A 19,934-nucleotide genomic window follows, 5' to 3' on the forward strand; every position below is an offset into this window, starting at 1 on the left:
GGTGCAGGAGCCCTGCTGCTTTCTCTTGTGGTTGGCAGCAAGGCTGACCGAGCTCTCCATGATTCTCTGCACTCATGATTCCCTACCCCCAGCTCGGCGACCTGTGCACTATTTTCCCTCCAGTGATAATAATAACCGCTAACATTGACTGAGCTCTTACCAGGTGCCAGGCTCAGTGCCAGGCTCTATACATGCGATTTCCCCTAATGCTCACCACAATCCCAGTAGCAATCTCATTTTACAGATGAGGAAACCAAGACTCAGAAAGGTTAGGTAACTTGCCCAAGGCCGCCTAGCCAGTTAGTACAGAGATGGGTCTCAAATCCAAGGCTGTCTGATACCCAAGTACATATCACCAGGATACTCTGATGCCTCCTCCATGCACCCTGGCTGGCACCTGCCCAGGTGTAGAGCTGGCCAGGGAAGTATGAGAGGAGCAGGCTGGGCAAATATTTGAGCAGCCATTATCATTACTGTCTAAACCAACCAGCAGTAATTTTCCCTGGCAGTGCCCTGAGCTTGGGCTCTGACTGTCGCTTTTCTCACTGCACAGGGACCATGGGCCCTCTCTTGTCACTTATGTGGCATATTTGCTGCCATCTAATTTCATCCTTCAAATATTTAATTTGCTCCAAGGCCATGTCAAGTGCCACCCTCAGCTCTTTTTAAGCTCATGTGGTGTTTGCTACACCCAAGCAAGAGGCCCATTAAAGCCATTGCTCACCCTGGGCCCAGCTGCCCTGGGCTAATAACCCTCTGCACGTGCCCAGGCCCCAATCTGGCCAGACTGATCCTCTGTGTCCCTGCCCCATCCCACTGCAGGTACAAGATGGTCATCGAAGCCTGCTCCCTGCAGCCAGACATTGACATCCTGCCCCATGGAGACCAGACCCAGATTGGGGAACGGGTTAGTGGAGCCTCCAAGGGGTTTCCTCAAAGCCGAGGCCTTCAACCTCCCCTGCTCCCCACCCATCACCACCACCAGGCCCCGAGATCCTTCTCAGGGAGAGCAGGTACCTGGGAAATGAGAGGATGGAGGCTGCAGAGCTGCCTGCAGTGGGTTCAAAATGATCTCCTTGAGCCCTGGGCTGGTGGCTGTCCTTGACAATCAGCCCTGCTTGGTGCAAAGGTCAGCTAAGCGCCTCCCAGGCTGCAGATGGCGACATTGCCTTCATTCATGCCCCAAGTATATGCTGAGAGCCCCCCTGGCACTGTGCGAGGCTCAGGTTATGCTCTTCCTGTTCTCTCTCCAGGTGGGGCCCCTGCTCCACAAGCTTAAACAAGTAGGATTCGATGGCAGCTGTCCTCTGTATGTACGATTAAACCCCTACTTCCTCCGTCTTGATCTTCACTGATCAGGTGGTCCCTAGCACCTACATGATGAATCTTCAAAGGCTTGGGGGTAATACTCCCCCACTTCCAGTGAGTTTAGTAACATGTACAAGTTCCTTCTCTCTGCAAGGTGAGGAGAGACAAAGAAGTTGGATGGTGCCACGCCTCTATCCCAAAGAGCTCACAGTTGAGTAGGAGCCACGACAGTCTTTCCTGAAGGGCTATGAGGGCATGACCTTTCCTCCCCTTTGGCGACAGGGCATCAACCTGTCTGGTGGTCAGCGCCAGCGAATCAGTGTGGCCCGAGCCCTCTACCAGCATACCAACGTCGTCTTTTTGGTGAGTGTACCAACTGGCACCTCCTCTGGCTATCTCCCCTACACACACACAACACACACACCCCTCCCTCTCCAGGAGCAAACCTCTTCTGCCAGAGGTATTACCTACTTACTTATGGGGAAACTGAGGCAAGGATAGTGCAAATGACCCACTGTGGGCTTCACGATGAGCTCTGCAGTAGCCAGGAGGGGAGGCAAGTAGTTACAGCCACTTCCCTGTAGGAGAGCCTCGACCTAGCAATGCTTATTTTAGCCTGACCTTAAGAATGGCCAGCGCATGGCCTGTGTGCTGCCACTTCCCATCTCATGCCCGAAACAGACATTGCCAATTGATTCCAGCTTCTTTTCCACGGACACTGCACGTGGCCTCAGAATCCTTCTCAACACAGCACTCCAGGTAACCACTCACAATCAAACATGAGATAAAGCTTAGCTATCCTTTCCCTCGTTCATACCAAGTTCTGTGTAAGGTGCCTTCATATTGAAGAATTCTAAGGCCCAGCCTTTGGCCTCAAACATGTAGAGTCTGCTTAGGGAGACAGAGTTCACCCACACTCAAGAGCCACAGCCCAGATGAAAGCCGAACTGTGTGACACAGACCAGGAAGGGCCTTGTCCGGGAAGACAACTGGGAGGGCTAGAGAAATCCAGGAGGGCTTCCTAGAGGAGGGCCTTGCAATGTGATTCAGTTAAACAGAAGGAAAGGGGGAGGCCATTTGGACAGAGAGTTAAAAGAAGGAACCTCAGGTCTCTGATCCCAGCTTGATTCTCTTTCCCCCAACAGCACACACAAACATTCCCTACTAAAGAAAAGCATTCATGGATGTCAGGCCTTAGTCTGTTACCATCTGACACATGCAAAGCGCTTGATGAAGTACGAGCTCCTTCATGATCCATGTGAGCTTTAAACAACCTTGTTCTAGAGAAGTACAGTGATAATTCAGTTTATTTCAGCAGACTTGTCTTCAGCTCCTACTCTGTCCCAGGCACAGGCACAAGGGGTCTCAATTCTTAGGAGCCTCATGCAACACCATCAGATCTGGCTTTGCAACAGGGTATCACTGGAGCAGAGAAGAGGGAAGGCTAGGTGCAGGGGTCAGGGAAGGTCATGGGAAGAGCTAGTGCTTGGCTGCAGCACTGAAGGATAAGTAGGAGTTCACCACGCACACAGAAGACAAATCAGCACTCTAGGCAGAGAGAACGCCTTAGGCAGAGGCCTGGAACGGCAAGTTCCCTGGCGTGTAGGGAGCTTGGACAAGATAGATGAGAAGTGAGGCTGGAAAGAAGACTGAGCAGGTTGTAAAGGGCCTGGATTCCCACGCTAAGGAATTCAGACTTCATTGACTTTGGGGAGCCATGGGAGGATGAGGAGTCAGAAGCTTGTTATTAATCTGTTTGAGAGGGATAATTAATAACAGCCCTATTTAAGATGAGGCAACTAAGCCCAGAGAGGTTAGGTACATTGCCCAAGGCCACACAGCTACTAGCATCAGACCCTAGACCAAAGCTGGTATAAACTGGTGGTTTTTACACTCACTGTCATCTCCTCCCCCCATACTTGTCCCCTTCTTCTCCCCTCTACCTAGGATGACCCCTTCTCTGCTCTGGACATCCATCTGAGTGACCACCTGATGCAGGCCGGGATCCTTGAGCTACTCCGAGATGATAAGAGGACAGTGGTCCTTGTGACCCACAAGCTACAGTACCTGCCACATGCAGACTGGGTGAGGGGTCATAAGCTGCAGAGGGCTGAGGTGGGAGAAGCAGTCTCACATCTCAAAGGAGTCAATCAGACATCTCGTAGCCTTGGCTGAGGGCTACCAAGCAGAAGAGATCAGCCCAGGATGGCTTTGTGCAGGCAGGGAAAGACTAGGGAAACCTGCGCAGGCCAAGGGTTGGTATCACCGAGAGCTGCAGATATACCCTATCCTGGCCTGGGGCCCCTGTGTGTAGCACAAGGAGAGAAGCAGACACTCAGTTCCTACCTTCTGTTTCCTGCCGAGTTGGATGGCTCATCCCCTGGCCTTTGGATGGGAAAACCATCTCCCTGCCCTCAGTGGGTCGGATTCAAGTTAAGACCAGATAGAAAAGATGGAAACAAACAATAGCGGTCGTAATAGAACTACTCCCATATTATGAGTGGAATGAAGTTTTGTGAAACCCACAAGAACTAAATTCCATACTCCTCAACAGGCAGATATAGTTACTTTTCAATTAATTGGAAAGCACCTCGTTTTTAGGATGGAAATCATGTGACTTGAAATCTGGCCTTGCCTGACCCCTATATAAAATTGCCCCTGAAAATTGAGGCCCTCCTGGAGTGTCAGGCCTGTGCGAAAAAAGCCCTGCTGACCCCACATAAGTCTCCTTCTATGTGTAGTGATTTCCTCCCTCCACTATGAAGAAGAAGAAAAAAATCCATATTGAAACAAAAAGCTATTAAAACAGGTGCAGGCTTATGTCACAGTTTCAGTGGTGACTCTGCAAGACAGTGCAAGACAATCCTTAGCCCAAAAGAGGTACACGCGGAGATGCCTGGTTCCTTGAGGTGTCAGTGGATAGGTACCCTCCACTAAACCCCTCCCTAAACCCCAGCATGGGGTCGGTGGGGTGAGAGAAGCAGGGGTGGGTGTCTGAATTAATGATGAGCCTACCTCAGTGTGAAACACTGAGTGTTTCAAATAAAATGTTTTCTTAATTTCAAAGAGGGGTGGACACACACATTTAGACCAACAGGGGCTTTGCCACACACTGGTAGAACCTCTCAGACCTGCCGTCAGGAGAAGTTAAGGGTAGTGTGCAATTATTCCGTTAAGTGTTTGAATGCAGTGACCATTGATGGAGTTCTTGTGGATAACCAGACAGCTGGAGCAGGGTGCACTAATTTGCTCTGCAAACTCTCTTATCATCTTAACAACCTTGTGACCATTGAGAATTACCCCCCCACACCAGGTACCAAGCTCTAAATCCTGGGAGAGTGTCAGTGAGAGTAGGTTATCACTACCAGCTCACAGCAGCAGGTGATCCAAAGGTCATTTGTGGAGGAGAAAGACTGTGTGCATGTCCATCTCAGACTCCTCGGTCAGGCGGGGTGTGGCCTCCACTTCTCCATCCCCAGCCAGCCCTCAGCAGGGTTTATTTCTGCCTTTCCAGATCATCGCTATGAAGGATGGCACCATCCAGAGGGAGGGCACGCTCAAGGACTTCCAGAGGTCTGAGTGCCAGCTCTTTGAGCACTGGAAGACCCTCATGAACCGGCAGGACCAAGAGCTTGAGAAAGTCGGTATATCCTGGGGGCCAGGCAGCCACCCCCTGAGGGGAAGGTTCTTCTAGAACTCAACTCATAAAGGTCTTCCTGCCCTCACTGGACCCAGGAAACCCCCCAAAGGACAGATATGGGAGCTGCACATGAACTTACTCCTGCCAGAGGAGAAGCAGTACCTGTGCCAGCTACCCAAGGCACAATCAGATGGATGCCTTCCTTTTATCCTGAAATAGATATCATTTAGTTTACAAAGTTTCAGAAAATCAACTCAAACTGGCTAAACCAAATTCTAAAACGTGGTGGGGGTGGGAGTTAAGGATTTGTTGGCTCATAAAACCAAAAAGTCCAGGGATGTCATAGCTACAGTGGAGCTGGATCCAGGCAGTAAAACAATGTCATCAGGAATCTGTTTTCTCCCCATCCCTTGGCTCTGCCTCCCTTAATTGGCTTCATTCCCACGGTAGCAGTGAGGGCCATTGGCAGTCTCAGGTTTACATTCTCCCAGATCAACAACCTGCCAGAAAGGAGAGTGCCTCTTTCACAATTTTTAGCAAAAGTCCCAGGGCTCACTCTCATTGGTCCAATTTGGTCATGTGCCCACCCCTAAACAAATAATGGTGGCCAGGGATGTGGAATGTGAGAATATTGCCCACCCCTGGAGCCAGGGAGAATGACCAGCACACCTGAATCACAGAGAATAAGAATAGGGGAGAGGTGGTCTCCCACAGGGACACTGTGTGCTGTTAGCTGATGAAGGGGAAGGAGTAAATTCTGGCAAGACAAACATGTGTCCATCTGGACCCTCCCCAGGCAAGGGCAATCTGGAAACTGACACTGATCATTACCAGGGGTGCTTACCCCCCATTCTCCCTTTTCCCCTCTGTGCACCCTGAGGACATTGGCCAGGCCTATTTGTCTTTCAGGAGACCGTCGTGGAGAGAAAAGCCCCAGAGCCACCCCAGGGTCTGCCCTGTGCCATGTCCTCAAGAGATGGCCTCCTACAAGATGAGAAGAGGAGGAAGGTACTGACAGCGGGACTGGGAGTGAAATCATGGCCTGAGGTCCGATCGACCACGAGGACACTAAGGTTTAGGGTCCTGAGGGTGGTAAGATAGTGTGCCTTTGATTAAATCCTTTCCCTTCTGTGTACCTCAGTCTTCCCATCTGTAAGTGGGAACAACATAGCCCCTGGTTCACCCTGAGAGGGATATGAACTGTGAAGCCACAGGGTGGGTTCTTGCGGCCTACAGAGGAGGTAGCCGAGAGTGAGGAGGAGGACAATCTGTCGTCGGTGCTGCATCAGCGCGCCAAGATCCCGTGGCGAGCCTGCGCCAAGTATCTGTCGTCGGCTGGCATCCTGCTCTTGTCGCTGCTCGTCTTCTCCCAGCTGCTTCAAGCACATGGTCTTGGTGGCCATCGACTACTGGCTGGCGAAGTGGACCGACAGCGCCCTGACCCTGAGCCCCATGGCCAGGAACTGTTCCTTCAGCCAGGTGGGGCTGGCAGCCCCAGGGCAGGCGCTGGGGGGAGGGGGCTGAGCCATGGACACCCCCGGGACCCTCCTCGTTCTCTGCCCGGCCAGGAGTGCTCCCTGGACCAGACAGTGTATGCCATGGTGTTTACGGTGCTCTGCAGCCTGGGCATCGTGCTGTGCCTGGTCACCTCTGTCACAGTCGAGTGGACAGGGCTGAAGGTGGCCAAGAGATTGCACCGCAGCCTGCTGAACCGGATCATCCTGGCTCCCATGAGGTACGCTGGGAGCCCCCAGCACAGGAGAGGGCTCTCGGCCATGCTAGGGCTGTGGCAAGTCACTATTCTCTGGGCCTCAGTTGTCCCATCTGTAAAACGGTGATATCCAATCTCTACACTCAAGGAGACCCAAATGTGTTGCAAGTGCCCTGCTCAGGGCAGAAAGCAGAGGGAAACTGGCATGTACTCAGCCAGACACGGTGCTCGGCATTTGACAGGGTTAGCTCATCTAATTGTCACGACAGTCCTTCAGAGTGAATGTCTGCAGCCTCTGCGTAAATGTTATTTTCTCTTCCCTAGACGGGTACATCTGCCCGTCTCCACCCCCGCGTTCAGCTCTCCCCCTCCTCTTTCGTCTCCCTGCAGGTTTTGACACTGAGGTCATGGTGTAGCTGTTCTTATCTTCTGTAGTAAGATGGATAAAAACCCCAAAAGCCGCTTGGTGTGAAAGAAGTCACTGCCCAATGGGCTGGCCTATTTGGTTTAAACACACAACAGACAAACAGATCATCTGGCCCCGCCTCATTAATGCCAGGCCTTCCCATCTGACTACATCATTTATTTTTCAGCCTCTTGAGTTCTTTGTGTCCCACAGACATGGCCTCAACGTTTACCTACCCTCTATTTGTCCAGATTTGTGGTTCTGAAATTCTCTGGTTGGGGTTGGGCCGGCTCTGGGTCACAGACAGAGGAAGACAGCCAGAGTGCCTCGCAGGGTCAACCAGCTGACAGGCTTTCCTGGGTCCCTGTTCCCTCTGGCCGGTTGTCCCTCTGGAGAGGACTCTGTGTCCCTGGGAGGACAGCTGCTGAGTGAGTCAGGCCAAGCAAGCAGCTGAGAAGGGAGGCGGTGGTTAAACACATGGGCTTGAGTGTCACAGAGGCTAATGAGGGACCACAGCACCCCTTTGGGCTGCTTGTGGGGATTCCCAGGGAAACAGGCCAGATGTCCATGACCTGCAAAGGCTGTCGCCGCTGGGATGACTCCAGAAATACCAAAATGAAAGAAATAACTACCGTCTTACAATAAACAGAAATGAAATCACTGAACGAATGAATACCTTCTGGTTACCCTCTTAGGTTTTTTGAGACCACGCCCCTTGGAAGCATCCTGAACAGATTTTCATCTGATTGTAACACCATTGACCAGGGTACAGACAGCACTGTGACCATTTTCCCCAGTTCAGAGAGAGGCCAGGCCCCTGTCTGTTGCTGGCTTCCCCAGATCCGGGGACCAGAGCCCTGGGGAGGGAACCCAGTGGGCTCCAATCTGATTATCATGCTGCCTCAGGGCTGAGCCCCGCTTGTGAGACCCTCCTCATAAGGCTGAGAGAAACCACATCCCTCTGGCTTCATTGAAGAACCCCCCAGCTCACTCCGTAAGGTTCCAGCATATTCTGAACCAAGTTGACTGATTTTTGTGGAGACTATTTATTTGGATTCAGTCTGTGTTTTTTATTTACCATCTACTAGGTGGTAAGAAAACAAATCCTGACTCCTGCCCTCAGGGAGCCTACAGTGTAGCTGGAGAGATTCAGACATGTGCCTACAATATGTGAGAGAGGAAAACGTGGTGCAGGGAACCCGCTGAACATCATCAAATACCAAAACTCACCTCCCTCTCTCCACCCTTTCCTCCCGCAGCACATCCCATCCACGCTGGAGTGCCTGAGCCGTTCCACCCTGCTCTGTGTCTCCGCCCTGGGCCGGTCATCTCCTATGTCACACCTGTGTTCCTCGTGGCCCTCTTCCCCTAGCCTCGTGTGCTACTTCATCCAGAAGTACTTCCGGGTGGCATCCAGGTGATGGCAGCATTTGCCCGCCTCCAGGGTTGGGGCTGGGGTGGGGGACGGAAGGGGCTTTGCAGTGGGCAGTTGAATACTCTGGAGAGAGTCGTCATCATAAAAGTAGTAGAGTCATGGTTCCCCAAGAAAGGAAAATAGACGTGAAGGAAATGAAATATTCCTATTCCGCTACCCTAATGTAACTGTCTGCCAGCACACGCCTGCTGCAGTTAACGCCTGACCTATGTCCTTGGGAGGTATGGTCAGGAATGGAACTGCTAGGTCGGTGTGTATGCATGTGTTTAGGCCTTTCTCACTTCATTTTGTCATCATACTTCTCAGGAGGGTTGTAGGACTCCAGTGATCAGGGGGATAGCTGATGCGTGAAGGCAGAGGGCACCCGATGTGAGGGATGTTATGATAAACCACACCTTCCAGCCCACGTGGGTGCCGAGCAAGGCGGGAAGCCTTGATGCCAGGGATCCCCTCACGGCCGTTCTCATCACATTCACTCAACACCGCATGAGCCTTGGATACCTCCATGCTTCTTTCCCACTCAACTTTTGTAAGAAACATTCTCTAGGAATTTTCTCTGGGAGTGTGTAATGCAGGGTCTTCTGGTCCCACTCTCCGCACAAGAACGCAGGATATGGTGAGGCCAAAAAGGAACCACAACGGAGCCATGGATAGGGGAGTCATACCACTATATTCTCGAGGGCGGTGGTCGAGACACAAAAGCAAACATCCGCCAGACCCCAACGAGGGGTTTTCTTGTACCCCCATCTCGCTGGCGCCTGGCAAGACACAGGAAAGTAGGACAACACAATCGCAATCTGCCTTGCTAACCGCACTTACTAGCTGCCATCCACTTCTCTGCCAACCAAGCAAACGCCCCAAGGTAGCCACTACAGTTATATTAGGGCTAATGGCTAACGAGTAACAGCTGATGGCACCCAGCCACAGTGGATGCCATCTGATTACAAGCTGATGGCCATCTAATAATCTAGCCTGCACCTTTCCACATGAGGCCGAGAGCTTGGAACTGCTCTCTGGGACTCCGTCCCCACAGAATGATTCTGTTAAACTCATAGATCAAGAATTATAGGGATGAATTATTAAAGAACTTCTAGACCAGCATTTCTCAATCTGCCAATTACAACCTCGCCGTGGGTTATGAAATTATTATCATAGATCGGCAACCAGTATTTTAAAAAAATGAAATAGAACAAAAAATATCAGACTGTATTCACACAGTACAGTCAGTGTTGCTTCATGAAACCTTTGTTTGGGTGGTGTAAGGGTATGTGTGTGTGTCACGCAGGGACTCTAGTCCTGCTCCCCGCACAAGAACACAGGATATGGTGAGGCCAAAACGGAACACCCACGGAGCCACAGATAGGGGGTTCATACCACTATATTCTCGCTGGTGGCTCGGTTGGAGACACAGGAAGCAGGAACCACAAGATCCGCAATCTGCCGTCTGCTTCTCAGCCAAGCAAGCAACCAACCAACCGACCAACCCCTTGCTAACTTCAATCCGCGCTTACTAGCTTAGCCACGGCAGTTGTTCCAGTGGCTAATGGCTAACTGGTTACAGCTGATGGCCAACTAGTCACAGCTGATGGCTGTTACCAGAGCCAACACCTTTCCACGTGAGGCTGAGAGCCTGGATACTGCTCCCTGGGACTCTGTCCCCACAGTGTGTGTATACTGATTTGTGATATAAAATGTATTTCTTACTGCAGGTTGTGGTCAGAAAGCTTAAGTACCTTTCCCAAGTGCACAGAATTGTTTAGAAATGAGTCAAAATGCTGATTAGCCCTAACAATAATTAAATTTAGATACATCTTGGCCACACATCTTGCACACAAGGATCAAGATTTGTATAAATGGCTTCCTGCCTAGATGATCCAGGATCCCCTGCGACCCACAAGGAACAACGTTGACATTCACAAAATCACAGCAGCTTTTTAAATACTGTACAAGCTGTTCTGCAAAGTTCATTTCTTCTGCCAGAGAAACTGCCCTGTTCCCCTGGCACCCACCCTGGCCCTGGAGACAGTGTGTCCAAGAAAGCTGCTTCCAGCGTCCCAACCTGGCCTCCCCTGGCACTAACGCACTTGCTAAGGTGCAGCTGTGGGGAGCAGGAGCAAATCGGTTGCCATGGAAACCGCTGGCCTTTTCCCCCTTAAGAAGCCCTTTAGATTCTGGCCGGAGATATGCTGAAATCTATTGTGATTATTGGGGAGGGGACTGAAAGCTTTGAGTTGGCTTTTCTGTTCCTTTGACCAGCTATCCCAAGGTTCAGGTTGTTCACCAGGGAAAGGGAACTAACACTGACTGCCCAGCCTTAGCGCAGAGTGAGGCTGTGTGGCAAAAGCACGGGGAACAGATACAGATGAGTGGTAGGTGACGCCCAGGAATGCAGTCCCTGTCCCAGCCTTCCAGTTAAGCACTTTATGTAAATGAGCTGTCCAGTCTGCACAGCTACTTGATGGCGTGGTACCACTGTCTTCCCTTGTCACAGACCTAGAGAGGTGCAGCCATTTGCCACACGGTGGTGGGGGTGGAGCTAGGATTCAGCCCCAGGCTGAGCCCTGAGCCTGCCCTCCTCACCATTCCGCTCTGCTCCCCTGGCACAGGGATCTGCAGCAGCTAGATGACACCACCCAGCTCCCGCTGCTGTCACACTTTGCTGAAACTGTGGAAGGCCTCACCACCATCCGGGCCTTCAGGTACCACATTCACCCCAGGATGGGGGTGGGCGGGGTGGGGGCACCAGGGTCACGGGTGATGAGATTCAATTCTCAGGGCTCCACTTATGAAGGCCCAGGACACACTTCTCCCAACCCCTCCTCGGTCCCCAAGGCCCAAATGAGGTCCACCGGGGGGTCAGACCAGGTGTGCTCTACTGTATGATCCAGAGAGGAAAACCTCAGCCCTGCAGCCGTGCCCAGAGCCTCTGTGAACTAAGGCAGAACATCAAAAGAAACAAGGCTGGAATAAGTTCTCACACACCAATGCTAGAAAGTCCTTACATCGTTGTGGGCCAGCCCTGAGGCCACCTTTTATTGAGAATCTCCTATGAGCCAAATACTATGCAGTGTACTTTCCATGCCAGTGTCATTCATTCTCAAACTTGTACTCTGAGGTGGTGATTGTGGTTGCGCCCTCTTCTCAGCTAAGCAAACTAAAGCTCAGCGAGGTTATATAACTGCTCTGTGTAAGGTCCCACAAAGACCAGACTTGAACCTGCTCATTCATTCAACCTTTACCGACCATTCACCGCATACTGAGTCCCTGCCAGGCACTAAAAAGAGAGAGATGAGTCAGATGAACTTCTGCCCTGGAGGTGGTTTACAGTCCAGGCTTTGAACAGGCCAAGACAAGCCATGTTACTGAAAGAAAGGGGGACACAGCAAGCATAGAAGGGGAGTAGTCATGGAAGGCATCATAGAGAAGGCAGGAGGTGTCATTGGAGCTAGGACTCAAAGGGTAATAAGAGTTCCCAGGCAGGAGGAATGCTCTGAAAACTTCAGCGGCTCTCCCATCCTTTGCCACCCTGAGGCGTGACGTTGGGCTGGACAGGAGCATCTGAGGCTGCCTGGGGAGTAGGGGTGCTATTGTTCCCTGCCCCAGTCTCCATCTCATGTATTAAGGCATCTCTCCTCCATCCAGACAGGCCAGCCCCCTGACCCAGATGGCTGGGCTCTGGTATCTAAGCCTCACTGAGAGAGTGATTTCAGGTTATTTTTAGGATGGCACAGCTGTGCAGGGTGTGACGGTAACCATGCTACACCAATCCCTGTGTCCAGGAGTAACCCTAGGTCTCAAGGACCAATCAAGGGTCCAGGGAGGTTTGAAATCCTCCAACACCCAAAGTCCAGCTGCAGCCCTGGGAGAGGTGCCTGGGTCCCTGGTGCAGCCCTGCAGCCCCTGCTCACACCCTAGGGCATCTGGGGCCAGTGGAAGGTCCTCTTACAGATCTTCTCTGAGTAAAGAATGCAAAGCAGAGTCGGCCCCAGCCTTAGCTCTGCTCCTGGGACATCCCCTGCTCCCAAGCAAGCCTGTGCTATCTTCCACAAAGAAGCTCCTTGGAGCCAGGAGTATGATTCAGGGGTCTCCTCCAGCCTCCTTCTCTTCTCAAGACTGAACTTCCCCAGTTCCTTCAACCTCCAGGTCCCTCAATACCCCTGGGCCTAACTCCAAGTTTTGGTGAAGTCTTTCTTATAATTGGAGTCCTGCAGGCCTTCGGGCTGGGCCTTAGGGGAGAAACTGTGGCTTCCTAGAGGAGGCCAGACCCTCTCGGTAGGACACGAGTGGATCGCAGCATCCTACGACCAGCCCCAGACCAGGCCTGTGGTCGGCCAGCGGAACTGCTATGCAGCGAGCCCTCCTCCATCCTGCATTGACACAGGGAATGGTTTTTAAATGAATGAACTTTTTAATCATCCCATGGATGTGTTTAATTCATTGGCTTCTGCCCAGCAGCCCTGTTGAAAGCTAAGTAGCATTTATTGATTGCACCAGGCCCTGTGCTAAATGTTTTCGTTGCATTTAATCCTCACAAAAGCCCCACGACACAGTTACTTTAGCCCCCTTCTAAAGTGAAGAGAAGAAACCCCCAGAGGCTGAGCAACCAATTTGAGGCCACACAGCCAGTGAAAGCTGGTGCCGGGCTGGAACCTAGAGCTGTCTGACCTTGTGGTGTTTCTAAGAGCCCCTGCTTTTTCCCAAACAATGTTCCAATGGTACCCAGCACTGCAGTATTGGGCTCAGAGCTGTTTCAGTCCATGTAAGAACTATTACTATCCCCATGTATTGATGAGGAAAAAGTCTGACACAAAGCCAGCAATAGACTGGACTCCAGCCTGGGTCTGCAGGCCCCAGTGCAGGGGCTCTTTCCACGTCCTCGCACCGTCATGCACCGATCACACACAGAAGCTCACACACACCCTCATGCCCAGTCACCCCTGAGGCCAATCACACACCCCTCAGACTCTCCCGTCACGCACACGTGCACTCACACATTTTCAACACACACTTAATGAAACCCTTTGGGTGTATGGTTTCACCCTTGCCTCCGACACCTCACCCATCCACATACATCCACCCTGCGGCTCTGCAATCACACCCTTCCTCACACCTCAGAGACTCACTTCACTCTCCTCACACACATGGTTCATGCACAGGCCTTCCACCAAGAAAGAATCAGAGCAGAACAAACATCTTCCAGGAGCAAAAAGCAAATGCCCAACGAGGCTTGTCATGAGTACCTCCGAGTCCTTTCAGTTGTGTCACTGAGACCAGAGCTGAGATGGCTTTCATTCATTCCATCGTTCGTCATCAAATGAGAATTCCTACCTCCTCTGGGCCTGGCCCAAGCCCGCCAGGTCTGAGGGACGGCCAAGGAGAGCGATGCCAGGAGCCCAGGCTGGTCAGACAGAGGAGGCAGATCCACACGTAGTAACTCAGGAGAGAGTGTGATGAGGGCACGAGGGTGGGAAAGAGGCCTCCAGAATCCCTTGTGCAGAGAGCTACCTTGTATCTTAGAGGGTTAGGGAAGGTTCCCGGGGCCGCTTGGACCAAGATTATTCCCTCGGACCTTCCTCACCCTCCCTCCAGGTACGAGGCCCGCTTCCAGCAGAAGCTCCTCGAGTACACGGACTCCAACAATATCGCCTCCCTCTTCCTCACAGCTGCCAACAGATGGCTAGAAGTCCGCATGGCAAGTGCCACCCACCCCACGTCGGGTCCCAGGACGGGTTTCTGATAGGGGTGTGGAGCCACAGGAAGGGCCAACAGAGACCAGAAGGTGGGAGGAGAGGGTGGAGTACCAGCTCACGTGTGCACAGAGGGCGGGCACAGAGCCCTCCGCTTTCCCAGCCCTCCTGGTATCCGCCCTGAGTCCCATCTTCTCCATATCACTGCCTGGGGGCTGTATATCTGAGGTGTGTGCCAATAACGAGAATCGGTGTGTGTTTACCTGTGAGAAGTGTGTGTCTGATACATACCTTACGTACATGTGTGGGCCAGCCGGTGAGGCTTGTGTGCAGGTGTGTGGGGAGTAGGGGGAGCCTAAGCTGTGTGCACGTGTTGTCTCCTGGAGTTCCAGCCTTCACAGGCCTCCTGCATATGTACGTGAGTTTTGTCTCCGCTGAGCTACGCTCTGCCCTGAAGACGGGGCTGGGGGGACACTGTGGCTTCACCCCGAGGGCCCAGGCTAGCCGCCATCCCTCCACAGGAGTACATTGGTGCATGTGTGGTCCTCATCGCCGCCGTGACCTCCATCTCCAACTCCCTGCACAGGGAGCTCTCTGCTGGCCTGGTGGGCCTGGGCCTCACCTATGCCCTAATGGTGAGTGGCAGCAGGCTGGGGCAGGGGAGCATCAGGCATCAGCACCCAGGGAATCCCAGGGCACCTTCCCCAAATGAGACTCCCACCCCGCACGCCGCCCAAGCCTTACCCCAAGCTACTTTGAGTCTGATGCCACAGGGAGCATGGGGCAGGAGGGCTGACTTCAGGGTCCTGGCATTCACCCAGGGCCCAGGGCCCACGCGGGTGGTGGGTGTGGAGGCAAGTTCATTGTAACTCTCTCCATGCCTCCAGGAAGGGCCACCCCGAACAGCCAGCCAGGGGGCAGCAAAAGACAGTAGGGTCCCCGGCCCTCCCTCAGCTGTAGGAAGAGCATCCTGATGACAACGGATAGAACCACACGGTCACTGCCTGTGACCGGCTCACTTCCCACAGGTCTCCAACTATCTCAACTGGATGGTGAGGAACCTGGCGGACATGGAGATCCAGCTGGGGGCCGTGAAACGCATCCACGGGCTCCTGAAAACTGAGGCAGAGAGCTACGAGGGGCTGTTGGGTGAGGGTACAGGAGGGCTTCTGGGGAGACGGCCAGGACGAGGGGCGTGTTTGGGTTGAGGGGGACCACAAGGGAGCCTGGGGGTAGGGTAGCACCCCTGGATACAGCTGTGGCCCATGCCTGCTGGCTGACCCGCCCCTGGCCCCCAGAACCATCGCTGATCCCAAAGAACTGGCCGGACCAAGGGAGATTCAGATCCAGAACCTGAGCGTGCGCTACGACAGCTCCCTGAAGCCCGTGCTGAAGCACGTCAACGCCCTCATCTCCCCAGGACAGAAGGTCAGGGATGGAAGAGCACAGGGCTGGCAGCCTCGCAGGGCTTATGGCCCTCCAGGGCCCTGCATGCCGCACAGCCAGTCTCCTGGCCCTGGGCCACTCACACTGACAAGGCTCGGCCCACCTGCCCCCTCCCTCCCTCACTCCTTCTCCTCCTGCTGCTCTCACTCAGCCACCAAGGAGACAGGCACCTGACTGGCCTGGTTTGAGGGGCTTTGTCAGCCCCCTACACACACTGTGTATGGTCAGGACTCTCCCAGAGCACTGCCCCTTGAGCTTCAGAGCAGGGGCCTAGGGGCGCCTTTGTCTTGGGGAGGGAGCCACTGTCTGGCACTCTGACCTACCTTTCTGATTGATTCCCTCCTCACTCCACCTCTGCTCTCTCTGCCATTGCCCATCTCGGTCCATCTCTTTGTCATGAGCATTGGCTCTGTACTGGTCCCTTATTGTCATTTCAGTTGGTACCCAAGGGCCAGGAAGTGATGGGGTCAGAGATGGCTCCAGTTTAAAGTGGGACGAACAGACCCATCCCTGCACACGGCACTCAGCCACCCCATGCCCTCCTGCCACACATGCACACAGAACACTAGTGCCCCAACTCCCCTGCAGCCAAGTATCAGGCACAGCCAGGCCCACCCCCACGCTCAGGTAGATGGACGTCTACATCCTGCCCCTGCTTGTGGGTCCCCATGGGCCCACTGCAGGAAACAAACTCAACCCAGGGCTCAGCCCTGACCAAAGAGAAGCTGGTCAGAGAACCAGGACAAGAAGACATGCTATGGCTTCCCATGCCTGTGCACCCCCAGAGCTAGCAGCAGAGGCTCCCAACCACCCCCAGAGCCTCCACAACATACCTGCCCCTCTCTTTCTAGATCGGGATCTGTGGCCGCACGGGCAGTGGGAAGTCCTCCTTCTCTCTTGCCTTTTTCCGCATGGTGGACATGTTCGAAGGTGAGTGGTACGGTGGGCACACCACAGGTACCCACAGCTATGAGACGGGACCTCCGTCCTGGCGTATGTTCTGACATTACAGGAGGCCCAGCAATCACTGTCTCCCCCTGCATCCTCACTGGGACCCGTGTCCCAGACTGAACCATGCCCCAGCACCACCGTTCCCCTCAGCGGTGCCCTGCCCGTGACACTGTCCCCATGCAGGGCGCATCATCATCGATGGCATTGACATCGCCAAACTACCACTGCACACCCTGCGCTCGCGCCTCTCCATCATCCTGCAGGATCCTGTCCTCTTCAGCGGCACCATCCGGTGAGTCCCCCCAGCCAGCAGGCCACCACAGCCCCAGACTGGGCTCAGCTCCATGGGATCTGGAGCCCAAAGAAGGGGGCTGGGCGAGGCCAGGAGCACTCAGCTGGATGCCCACCTCCCTGGGCAGGCAGTCCTGCTCAGGCTCAGGCACGACGGGCTGGCATGGTTCTCCAGAGGAGTCTCACACTCATGCCCTTCGCTTTCCCATTAGACTTAGACAGGCACCGGTAGGGTTACCCCAAACCCGCAGGTCTGAGATGCCACCATCTTGGTGCCCCCTCACAGCCAGGCGCCCAAGTCAGTCAGTTCTCATTCACAGCTCGCTTTCCCAGCCTCACTCCCTGAAAGTCCCATGGAGATGGAGCCCCTCCCTAAGGGCGCTTTCTGTGTCACCCTCCAGATTTAACCTGGACCCAGAGAAGAAGTGCTCTGACAGCACGCTGTGGGAGGCCCTGGAGATAGCCCAGTTGAAGCTGGTGGTGAAGGCACTGCCAGGAGGCCTTGGTAACTATTGCTGGCTGAGCAGCTGGTCAGGCCCCCCTTTAGTGGGAAAACTCAGGTCTTAGGTTTTCCCAGAGTTTGGAGTCTGGCATCTGGCAGGACTCCAGATACCATTTAGTCCCACCTTTCACCATACAAGAGCTCAGAGAGGTCAACTGACTTGCCCCAGGTCATACAACTAGTCAGTTCAAGGTCTGACCCCTCCTGCAGGGCACAGGGGCGGGAAACAGGGGTCACTGTGAGATGGAACTTGCAAGTCCCTGATATCAGAGCAGTATTTTCAGCCCTGTCCTTCCCTGGCCACCTGCATGCCCAGTGCTGCCCGAAAGACGAAGGAGAGGAAAGACTGGGAAATCCCGGGCACCAGGCACTCATCGAGGCTACTAGGACAACTGTGCCCCCAGCCCAGCAGGCTGCAGAGCCTTGGTGTATTTGCTGCAGCCCCTGTGACAGCAGAGGCTGGCCAAGCCTTGACTTCAGAGAATCAGCCCACCACGGCCCCCACACATGAAGCACATACACACTCAGTGCACACATGCAGCTCCAGAGCGTGCTCTTCTCCTTGTAATGCATGTAGTCCGTGTTGTCGTTTAAGGCACAGGAACCCCCACTACTCACAACACACACCCACAGATGGGCACCGTACACACATTTCCCTACACCCCCCAAGCCATACCATCGCCTCTACTCAGCGCAGGAGTCACTCAGCCCTGCTCCTTTCCCTGGGGCTGATTTCAGATGCCATCATCACAGAAGGCGGGGAGAATTTCAGCCAGGGCCAGAGGCAGCTGTTCTGCCTGGCAAGGGCCTTCGTGAGAAGACCAGCATCTTCATCATGGACGAGGCCACGGCTTCCATCGACATGGCTACGGTTGGTCCTGGGCACGTCCATGGGATGGGGGTTTTGGAGAGGGCTTTATGGGGGTGTTAGGGAGAAGTTTGCACAAAATCGTCCTGAAGTTCAAGTTGCCTTTAGCATCAAGGGCCATTTCTGGCAGAAAGGGCAAAAGGCCGGAACCCTGACTCGCGCTCATCTTAGGGTCTGTTGTTCATAACCCACATGTACACAAGCTGCACACAGACCCACAGAGACTTCACACCCATCACCCCGGCACACAGCACACCCCAGACACACTCACAGCATACATCCATGCACGGAGCTGAGCTCCCAACAGGCTGAATCCGGCCCTTAGTGCTGGGAACCTAGTCAATCCTATGGGGACTAGGGCTGGACAGAGGGAGGGGGCAGAGCTAGGACTGGGGTCAGATGGGAGCTGGGCCGCAAGCCTGGGCCCCACATCCCCAAAGCCAGGCCAGACCCCATCTACCAGGCAGGTGAGCAACAGCTGCTGCTCCTACCTGGCAGGAAAACATCCTCCAGAAGGTGGTGATGACAGCCTTCGCGGACCGTACGGTGGTCACCATCGCGGTAAGGGGCCTGTTGGCGGGGTGCAGGGGGACACCCAGAGAGAGGGCCGGCCTCCTGAGGCTGTCATCAGTGGGCAGGCCCTGGGATCACTGGGGCCTGGTAATCAAAGGACCCTGGAGCTAGGCAGGGCAAGGAGTCCGGAAGGCTTGCAGGGAGCCTGAATTGCAGGATTTGGGGGAGGGAGGATTTGTACCTACATGTCCCTCAGACCTCCGGTCTCATTCTCCAGGTTCCAAGGCCACCCCTGTCCCAAGGCCCTGTGCGCTAGGCTAGGGTTACTTCTCCATAGAAGTAACATGGAGGCGGGGGGATCTCTGAGACTTGAAACCTGGAGGTTGGGGCAAAGCTGAGACTTGCTGAGGGCTGAAGGGGTTATTAATGGATGGAGGGCTTGGACTCACAGCCACCCCAGGAAAGGGCAGTCCCCAGAGAGACTGGACATTCTGGCCACATGCCTCCTCCTCCAAGCTACAGGAGGGGTGCTGTCAGCTGCCCCGCCCGTCCCCCACCACCCTGACCTGCCCCCTCCTGCCTGGCGCAGCACCGTGTGCACACCATCCTGAGCGCAGACCTGGTGATTGTCCTGAAACGCGGTGCCATCCTGGAGTTTGACAAGCCAGAGAAGCTGCTCAGCCGGAAGGACAGCGTCTTTGCCTCCTTCGTCCACGCAGACAAGTGACCTGCCAGAGCCCAAGTGCCATCCCATGCCCCACCCTGCCCCCACCTCCCACCTGGTTTTCAAACTGTAAATCACTTATTAATAAAGAGATTTATAAATACAGAGGCCTACCCGAGGCCTTGGTCCTGGTGGGCAGGGGCTGGAGCGGACTGTGGGGCCGGTGGAGCCAGCGTGACTTGGGCATTAGGCAGACCTGTAGGAGCTGTGAGCGTGGGCACAGGGGGTTTCCTTATCTGTGAAATGAGGGTTGTATTAGTCTCGTAGGGCTGCCATAACAAAGTACCAGAGCGTGTGTGGCTTAAACGACAGAAATGTATTTCTGACAGTTCTGAAGGATGGAAGTGCAAGATCAAGGTCGCAGATCTGGTTTCTCCCGAGGCCTCTCTCCTTGGTTCTGGATAGCCACCTTCCAGCTGTAGCCTCCCTCACACGGCCTTTGCTCTGTGTGT

At 54.0% G+C, this 19,934-nt stretch overlaps 1 protein-coding gene across 1 annotated transcript in view; it reads left to right on the forward strand.

Annotated features, from left to right (window-relative positions):
• The window catches only part of ABCC8 (ATP binding cassette subfamily C member 8), a 75,446-nt gene extending 55,898 nt beyond the window's left edge, over window positions 1-19,548 (forward strand). Inside the window, 26 exon segments of the mRNA XM_033121709.1 lie at window positions 823-907; window positions 1,591-1,671; window positions 3,256-3,393; window positions 4,823-4,948; window positions 5,858-5,956; window position 6,028; window positions 6,185-6,327; window positions 6,329-6,427; window positions 6,517-6,683; window positions 7,761-7,845; window positions 8,325-8,387; window positions 8,390-8,433; window positions 8,435-8,482; window positions 11,107-11,199; window positions 14,090-14,192; window positions 14,709-14,822; window positions 15,216-15,336; window positions 15,486-15,521; window positions 15,524-15,615; window positions 16,485-16,563; window positions 16,768-16,876; window positions 17,277-17,380; window positions 18,116-18,190; window positions 18,193-18,248; window positions 18,744-18,806; window positions 19,348-19,548. Of these exon segments, the coding sequence (XP_032977600.1) occupies window positions 823-907; window positions 1,591-1,671; window positions 3,256-3,393; window positions 4,823-4,948; window positions 5,858-5,956; window position 6,028; window positions 6,185-6,327; window positions 6,329-6,427; window positions 6,517-6,683; window positions 7,761-7,845; window positions 8,325-8,387; window positions 8,390-8,433; window positions 8,435-8,482; window positions 11,107-11,199; window positions 14,090-14,192; window positions 14,709-14,822; window positions 15,216-15,336; window positions 15,486-15,521; window positions 15,524-15,615; window positions 16,485-16,563; window positions 16,768-16,876; window positions 17,277-17,380; window positions 18,116-18,190; window positions 18,193-18,248; window positions 18,744-18,806; window positions 19,348-19,485 (2,362 nt within the window). The 3' untranslated portion in view covers window positions 19,486-19,548.
• The last annotated feature ends 386 nt before the right edge of the window (window positions 19,549-19,934 follow it).

Source organism: Rhinolophus ferrumequinum, chromosome 11 (assembly GCF_004115265.2).
Source record: "Rhinolophus ferrumequinum isolate MPI-CBG mRhiFer1 chromosome 11, mRhiFer1_v1.p, whole genome shotgun sequence".
Classification (NCBI taxonomy): Eukaryota; Metazoa; Chordata; class Mammalia; order Chiroptera; family Rhinolophidae; genus Rhinolophus; species Rhinolophus ferrumequinum.